At 34.4% G+C, this 9,144-nt stretch overlaps 1 protein-coding gene across 1 annotated transcript; it reads right to left on the bottom strand.

The window, feature by feature from the left end:
* Window positions 1-6,327: 6,327 nt before the first annotated feature.
* On the bottom strand, window positions 6,328-9,022 carry LOC141660824 (replication protein A 70 kDa DNA-binding subunit A-like). Its single transcript, XM_074467811.1, has 8 exons — window positions 8,882-9,022; window positions 8,426-8,708; window positions 8,252-8,348; window positions 8,053-8,174; window positions 7,877-7,958; window positions 6,703-6,744; window positions 6,471-6,582; window positions 6,328-6,366 (listed from the first exon to the last, which is right to left on the bottom strand). Exons 1-8 carry the CDS (start codon window positions 9,020-9,022, stop codon window positions 6,328-6,330), a joined length of 918 nt encoding a protein of 305 aa, XP_074323912.1.
* Between the last annotated feature and the right edge of the window lie 122 nt (window positions 9,023-9,144).

Genomic DNA, 9,144 nt, shown 5'->3' with positions numbered 1-9,144 from the left:
GACTTATATCAGAACTTAACAGTCATCAGAACATGATTTCTTAACTTGAAAAAAAATGCCTATTTCTGCAATTCTTCACATAAATTTTGATTTCATTTCTTCAGAACTTAATCATCGGAACTTCCATCATAACTTGTCCTCAGAATTTATGCAATCTGGCACATAAACTGTTCATCTAAAACATCATTTATCACCACAATAATTTTCATCATTCATATGGAGTGTATGTGTGTGCAGTAAGCTAAATATCTGATAAAGATTAAAGTCTGATTCACTTCAGTACATCTTAGAAATAAGGCATAACTAAGAACTTTGCTCAAAATCTGTCATAATTCTGAGGTTTACTTTAGAATGAGTTCATGCATGAGTCCACCTCAACTGTTTTGTGCTCATTTTATGCATCTTTTGAAATTCCATTTTACAGTGGCTTCTCAGTGTAAGTGAGTCACGACTGCTTATCAGAATTTATGCTATTATCAGAGTATTTCTCCAGTAATCATAGAGTGTGAAAAGTCACCAAGAAAAATATTTATTTTGCTTTTCTGATACATATTACTTAATACCAGCAATGCACTTGGGTCTTCCCTTCCACAGTTTTTACTCTAGATCTCAAAGGAGTACCTGATTTTTATTTCTTTTTCTTTTCCTTTTCTTTCAATAAGTTAGGATTATCAGCACTTAGTACATTCACCAGATTTACTAACATCAGAATTTAACAGATGAGAGGCATTATTCTAGTTTTTGACTTAGTAATAAGATAGACAAAGTAAACTTAACTAAGCTCAATATCAGAATTTGCTTATGTCAATAGATTTCCACATAAATAATTACTTCTAACATGGGATTTGGTAGTAAGCATCTAGCATATTTATCCTCATTGGATTGAACAATCACAGAAACATTCATATCACTATCAGAGTTTAGAAATTCACATCAGACAACAATCAGTACTTAAGCAATTTTCAATTAGACACAGAATACACAAAGATAGTAATATCTGTAAATACTGATCATAAAGTCTGATGCATCAGAACAAAAGCTAAGCAGATTTAGAGAAAGAACCTGAAACCATTCCAAGTTCATTTACCAATCTTGTAAAAGTAGCTTCACACAGTGGTTTGGTGAAGATATCTGCTAGTTGTTGATCTGTTGGAACAAAGTGCAATTCCACTGTACCTTCATCCACATGTTCCCTTATGAAGTGGTACCTAATGCTGATGTGCTTTGTCATTGAGTGTTGAACTGGATTACATGTCATAGCAATAGCACTTTGATTAGCACAGTAAATAGGGATTTTAAAATATGTTAACCCATAATCCAGTAAATGATTCTTCATCCAAAGAATCTGTGCACAACAGCTTCCTGTAGCAATGTACTCTGCTTCTGCAGTTGATGTGGAAATTGACTTTTGTTTCTTGCTAAACCAAGAAACCAATCTGCCTCCAAGAAATTGGCAGCTTCCACTTGTGCTTTTCCTGTCAATTTTGCAACCTGCAAAATCTGCATCTGAGTAACCTATTAGTTTAAAGTCTGATTCTCTAGGATACCACAATCCCAGATCAGCTGTTCCCTTAAGATACTTGAAAATTCTTTTCACATGTGTTAAGTGAGGTTCTCTTGGATCTGCTTGAAATCTTGCACAGAGACAGGTAGCATACATGATATCAGGTCTACTAGCAGTTAGATAGAGTAGAGAGCCAATCATACCTCTGTAATCAGTAATATCTACTGATTTACCGGTATCCTTATCCAATTTTGTTGCAGTGGCCATGGGAGTGGATGCACTTGAACAATCTTGCATTCCAAATTTCTTCAGCAAATTTCTGGTGTACTTGGTTTGACAAATAAAAGTGCCTTCTTCATTCTGCTTGACTTGAAGGCCCAGAAAATAGCTAAGTTCCCCCATCATACTCATTTAATATCTTGACTGCATCAGTTTGGCAAACTTCTTGCAAAGTCTGTCATTTGTAGAACCAAAGATGATATCATCAACATATATCTGAACCAAAAGTAAGTCATTTCCATGGTTGAGGTAGAACAGTGTTTTGTCTATAGTTCCTTGGTTAAAGCCACTTTCCAGAAGAAACTGAGCTAAAGTCTCATACCATGCTCTTGGAGCTTGCTTAAGGCCATAAAGTGCTTTATCAAGCCTGTAGACATGATTTGGATATTTTGGATCTACAAAGCCTGGAGGTTGTTCAACATATATTTCCTCTTCCAATTCTCCATTGAGAAAAGCACTTTTCACATCCATTTGAAAGACAGTAAACTTTTTGTGAGCAGTATAAGCCAAAAATATCCTTATGGCTTCCAATCTAGCAACTGGTGCAAATGTTTCATCATAATCAATTCCCTCATGTTGAGAATATCCTTTTGCAACCAACCTTGCTTTATTCCTTGTAATTATGCCATCACTATCAGTTTTATTTCTGAACACCCACTTTGTACCAACAACAGATCTGTTCTTTGGTCTTGGCACTAGGGTCCGGACTTTATTTCTTTCAAATTCATTTAACTCTTCCTGCATTGCTTGCACCCAATCAGCATCTTGAAGAGCTTCTTCCACTTTCTTTGGTTCAGTCTGAGAAAGAAAAGAATTATAGAGACATTCACTTGAAGTAGTTGTTCTAGTTCTGACACCTGCATCAGGATTTCCAATAATTAAGTCAGGTGTATGTGATTTAGTCCACTTCCTTGCAGATGGAAGGTTTTCCCTAGAACTGGATGCTCCCCCATGATCCATGCCATCTTCATCAACATTTTCTGATGCTCCCCCTGAAACTATGCTCTCTGAGTTGGATCCTTCAGAATTTAAGTTTTCAGAACTATTAGAACTTGGCTTATCAGAACTTGATGAATCAGAACTTGAAGAGCCAGTTGTATGTTCTAATGCTTCTTGAGATGTGGTGGTATCTTCAGTATGCTCCCCCTGCACAGGTGTATCTTCCTTTGACGTAGTCACCACAGTTTCAATAACATCAAAGTTTAATCCATCAGAGTTTGCAGTATTAGGATTTAGACTGTCAGGATTTTCAGTATCAGAATTTAAGTCTTCATTGTCGAATCTCAGCTGATCATGATCATCGAAATCTTCAAGTCCAGTAATCTTCTTATCATCAAAGGAGACATTGATAGATTCCATGACAACCCTTGTTCTTAAATTGTAGACTCTGAAGGCTTTTGTGGAAAGTGGATATCCAACAAAAATTCCTTCATCAGCTTTTAAATCAAATTTGGATAACTGTTTAGGGTGAGTCTTAAGAACAAAACACTTGCATCAAAATACATAAAAATACTTCAGATTTGGCTTTTTTTTCTTCACCATCTCATATGGTGTCTTTCCATGCTTATTAATGAGTGTTGCATTCTGAGTAAAACAAGCAGTCTGCACAGCTTCAACCCAAAAATAGGTTGGTAGCTTTGCTTCATCAAGCATAGTTCGTGCAGCTTCAATAAGAGTTTTATTCTTTCTTTCGACAACTCCATTTTGCTGTGGAGTTCCAGGAGCAGAAAATTCCTGCTTGATTCCATGGTCTTTGCAGAACTCTTCCATTGTCAAATTCTTGAACTCAGTGCCATTATCACTTCTTATGATCTTCATAGAATCTTTGACCAGTTTATCCAGTTGCTTGACATGATCAATCAAGATAGATGTTGTTTCACTTTTGTGTGCAAGAAATACACCCATGTGTATCTGGTGAACTCATCCACTATGACCATAGCATATTTCTTCTTTGTAATAGACATGACATTCACTGGACCAAATAGATCTACATGAAGTAGGTGATAAGGCTCAAGAATTGATGATTCAGTCTTGCTCTTAAATGAAGATTTTCTTTGTTTAGCCTTCTGACATGAATCACAAAGACCATCAGGAGCAAATACTGATTTTGGCAGTCCTCTCATAAGATCTCTCTTGACCAGTTCATTTATATTGTTGAAATTTAAATGAGAGAGTTTCTTGTGCCAATTCTAGCTCTCTTCAATTGATGCTCTACTCAACAGACAGATTGCAGAACCATCAGTACTTGTTGAAAGCTTGGCTTCATAAATGTTACCATGCCTGTATCCTTTCAGAACAACTTTTCCTGTAGATTTGCTTACAATTTCACAGTGTTCTTCAAAGAAATCCACATAATAACCTCTGTCACAGATTTGACTAACACTCAGCAGATTGTGTTTAAGTCCTAAGACCAGAGCTACTTCTTTAATGATGACATTCCCAAGATTGATATTGCCATATCCCAATGTTTTTCCAATGTTGCCATCTCCATAAGAAACACTTGGGCCAGCCTTCTCCACAAAGTCTGATAGAAGGGCTTTATTTCCAGTCATATATCCTGAATATCCATTGTCTAGAACTAGGATGTTTTTCCTGTTGCCCTGCAATCACAAAGACCAGTAATGATTAGTTTTAAGGACCCAGACTTGCTTGGATCATGTGGCCTTATTAAGTTTGTTAACATTTGCAGCGGATTTAGCATCAGAGTTTATGTTAACATTTTTCTTATCAGTATTTATACTATCAGACTTTGTATCTGAACTTACACTAGAAGGAACAATGCTAACTTTCTTTAAAGAATGTTTTATTTGATAATAATCATAGTACAAGCTATGATATTCCTTACAAGTGTAAAAGGAATGCCATAAACTACCACAATGAAAAGAAGGATTTTGTGGCCTATATCTAACAGACTGACTCTTAACCCCTTTGGTACAGACTTTGCTGCTTCACCTGCAACTACAACAGCGAGTTTTGTTGGCTTGTGAGGTCCTTCATGGATTCTGTCAAGATATTCTGGATCAGTAGCTTCCAGAAATATAGTCATCCTCACCTTCTATATGGGATATTCAGATGGCTTCAGTATGGGAACTCTAATAGCCTCATATCGACTATGGATTTGAGTCTTTGGTGGTTCTTCAGTTTTGGTGGGCTTGGTTGGAGTTTCTGTTTCGGACATGATTGTTTTTGGATCTTAAACTGTTTGTGTGTTAACCGATAGGCTCTGATACCACTTGTTAGGTCACACACACTGTATAAGGGGTTGAATACAGTGTATAGCACAATCAAATCGAATTCAAATAACACAAGTAACAGAAAACAGACTTTATTCAATGCAATAAACTCTGTTACAATATGGAATTGTCCTCTCTCAGTGATGAACAAATATCACAAGAGCTGCTAGGGTTACAATGAATAATATTCTCGATAATGATAACACTTATAGTGTAAACCCTATGTATGTGTTTATATATCACACAGTTACAAGATAATCGCTAATTGATATGGAATATAATTCTGCTTCCTAAAATATATCAATCAGTTATCTTTTCTTCCAAGTATTCCATTCTTCATGCATATCTCTTCTTACGTTTGTCTCGATCTTCTTTCCTTTCAATCAGCCGCCTTCCTTATCTGAAAGTTTCCTTTAAGTCCTGATATTATCTCCTGATAAATATCTCCTGAACCTTAAGTACTGACAACTTAAGTTCTGATTTCAGTATAAGTGCTGATTTCAGTTAAGTACTGATTTGTCCTGTTTAAGTAAGATCTGAAAACTAAACACAAATTATATTAGACATGACATTATCAAATATATCTAACACTCTTCCAAATCTTAAGCTTTGTACTTGACACTATAACAATTATAGGCTCCTCCTCACCATCTTTAAATCCTGCCTTAACCTCTCTAACACGTGCATCAGTAGTCACGACAAGATTACCCCATACAGTGACCTTATGAGAATCTCTGTATATGTAAGTTCAAGATTATTAAATAATACAAAAGCCATTTCTATAAAACAGAGTTTGATCAACAATAAATCTTAGCCAATGATAAGTCCAATATAAACCTTCCGTCAGTAATCCTGAACTTGCATATATCCTTCAGACCGTACATAGTTTTGATTTTCCATCCATGCTCAAAATCCACTAAAACACCAATCACATCTACATACCAAGACCAATTATATATGTTGGATTAATAAGTTTATAAAATGAAATAATTTGAGAGACTAATATAAAAATGTAATTTATTAGACTTATTGATACGTAAGTACTTGAAAAATAGTATAACCTGTTGAATAATCGGGAGAATCAGGTTTCTCATATGCGTTTGCAAGAGCAAACAAATCGTTCAAATCAACAAATTCAAACTTGTGCCTGGCTATCATGAAGTCGCCTTCAACTCTTTCAACATTAGTCGATGGCGAGAAGTTTATGCGAAATTTAGAGCTCACTGGTCTGAGAGAGCCCAAAGCTTCTTTTGTGTAAAAATTTGAAAAAACAAAGACACCACCTTCTACTATTTTGTGAGCATGATATTTTCAGTTATCAGCATAAACAAAAACATGAACATGACAGTCCTGATCATACAATAAAATAGACAACATCATGTTGTATAAATCAGTTAATATGAGTCTAATAATTGGAAAACGTAAGAAAGTAAATTATAAATTTAGAGGATTACAGCGTCATCCAGTAAAACTAAATTGTATCCTTTCATTGTTTCAGTCCCATTATCTGTGACAAAAACAGAAGGCCACATTCTGGTAACTCTAGCCTTTATCTTCCATGTGGTTCTAGAAGCGTCAATAAAAGAGAGCTGATCAAATATTGTGGATAGTTATCTGTATCATAAGACGGAAACATTAAGTACAATAGAAGATAGAAGAAAAGGACGGTGGGATGTGGTTGTTTACCTGTATGAAGTCGATTTGTATGATGTAGAAACCGAATATGGTCTGCCAAGAAAGAAGAAGCAATTTATAGAAGAAAATGATGGTCGAAAAGGTAGGAGTAAATATCTCTAAGCAAAAAATTAGGAGGAGTAATCAGTTTATGTTTGTTACAAATCATAAGATATGACAGATAAATTGATTTATTGTAAATATGTTTTAATGATATACATTACATACCTATATCAATCTAGAAACATACAATTATGAGGCAAATTAATCATATGATCTCTGTATAAAATAAAAAGATATAACGTGTTTTACAAATATAAAAAGCAATAATATTAATATAGTGCACTATTATATTACCAAAAATACTATTTAAATATTTAACTCACTTATACGTTATTAATTCCAAGCATGCATCCTGAATGGTTGTTAAAGAAAAACTTTTACATATGGATTTATTTGAACCGGATAATTAATTGTAAGCATGTTTCATGAATGGTAGTGAATTAGTTATGTATTTTAGAGTTATAGAAAGGCAAACTTGTTGACAATAAAATTCTTTATTTATTTTAGATTCAAACGGCCATCTTGTAAAGATTGGTTCGATCTCCATACTTGAAAAAAAGATTGTTTTGTCTCTAAAATTATTGTTGTACACCTACCAATTGGATATTTTCGCTTTATAATTCACCAACATTATTGTCGTGTTAATACAATTTTTTTATGGAGATATATTTATCATTGCTGCTATATAGGATTTTCAATAATCGCACAAATATTGATATTTAAATGGGAGAAATATTAAAACTAATGACAAATCAAAGTTATGAGGACACAATAAACCATATGAAAAACATTGAAAGCTAACAATTACAATAAGTTTACGGATATAATTTAATATTCGATCATAAAGTTTCGAAGACCGGATGTCCTAACATTGAGTGACATTTCGGAATTAAATAATAAAATAGATGAAATAGTGTCTTATTGATGAATAGAATAGTAAATTCCAGGAGCCATATCTTTCTTCAAGATATTTCATCATCAAGGTGCGTGGGCAGCAAGGTAAGCCATATCCTCCAACCTACACGATATTCTTAAATAATTCAGAAAAAATCATTGATAAAATATTTGAGTTGTCTTATTGTCTTGCTTAACTACATTAAGTATGGTTCAAAGTTTAATGTACCTCTGTCGCATGAGGAAAACTTGTGGATCATCAATGTTGATATAAATCTTGGTAGACGGCAGATTACCAATTACATATGTATCTAAAATATTCCAAATCATAGTTAACTAATGAATAGAATAATGCATGTGAACTTTTCAAAACATTGAAAATAGGTATGAAATGCAAAAATGTACTTCGAAATACTGAAACTCTGGTTGATGCCAGTATAACAATAACAGGATTCTCCAGCTGAGTTTCATATAATGCTTCATAATGTTCAGGAAATGGAGAATAAAAGGATACACAGTGCCTATTCCTGTGAATTGTGTAAAGTATAAGTCCTTATACATTGAATATACGCAAGTAAGACACACTGAATTAAATCACACTCACAGTCCATCACTAATATTGAAGCGCATAAGATCCCTTGAACCATGTTGGATCTGCACAGTCCTCATGGCTTCCAGATTCTCAACAACTCCAACGACATCTGTTAATTTAGACATTTAGCCATAAGTTCAATACATAATATACTAACAGTTGGTATTGCTAAATCTTATAAGTTACCTGTAGAGTACACAGGCTGGTTTTCAGGTCCATAAAAATAGAAAGAATCGCGAAGCTCATTCAATGGTGTGATATGAAACTTATGCCTCGGGATGAAGAGATCATTGTTCAGGTCCAATACAACAGTGGTGGAGGCAGTAAAATGGATCATATCCTTCGAATGTACAGGCCTAAACAAACCAGTAGACGGGGAAACATTCAGGTTTCTGATACAATAGATGGTTCCTGGAGTAATAATACCAGCAAAGAGATTCCAAAGCTCTGGAGCAACGACCGCGTGCATCTGGTTATTTAGGAAATTGAATAACAGAGATAGGTAATGTATTTATATAAAACTAAATGCCACATTTAGAAGATATGATAGTTTATGCAATGTTGTAATGAATCATATTGTAACGAATCAATATGGCATAGCTAGTAGTATTGTTCAAAATATACAGATTTGTTGTAACATACCTCACAATCTAACAAAATCATATTGTAACGAATCATAATGCCAGAGCTAGTAGTATTGTTCCAAATCCTGGTGACACGAACTCTCAGGAACCAATTGTTCCGAGTCTCATTCAAAGCAGACAAATGACTGTGCATCTCCATATCTGCAAAATGTTCAACAAATAATGAGTATAAAAGGCTACATAAGAAAGCACTAATGTGTTTATAATGGTTGTTCTTACCAGATGCAAAAAAATTATTGATCAATGGTAGTGGTAGTGAAC

This window comes from Apium graveolens, chromosome 5 (assembly GCF_009905375.1).
Source record: "Apium graveolens cultivar Ventura chromosome 5, ASM990537v1, whole genome shotgun sequence".
Lineage (NCBI taxonomy): Eukaryota > Viridiplantae > Streptophyta > Magnoliopsida > Apiales > Apiaceae > Apium > Apium graveolens.
Note: the sequence above shows the minus strand (reverse complement) of the source record. Positions and strands in the feature narration are given on the sequence as shown.

Coding starts and splice junctions, on each gene's coding strand:
- LOC141660824 (XM_074467811.1), bottom strand. CDS start 9,022: ATGGAGATGCACAGTCATTTGTCTGCTTTGAATGAGACTCGGAACAAT. Junction 7,959..8,052: donor CAGAGTTTCAGTATTTCGAA/GTACATTTTTGC, acceptor GGAATATTTTAG/ATACATATGTAATTGGTAAT. Junction 6,583..6,702: donor TACAAATCGACTTCATACAG/GTAAACAACCAC, acceptor TGACGCTTCTAG/AACCACATGGAAGATAAAGG.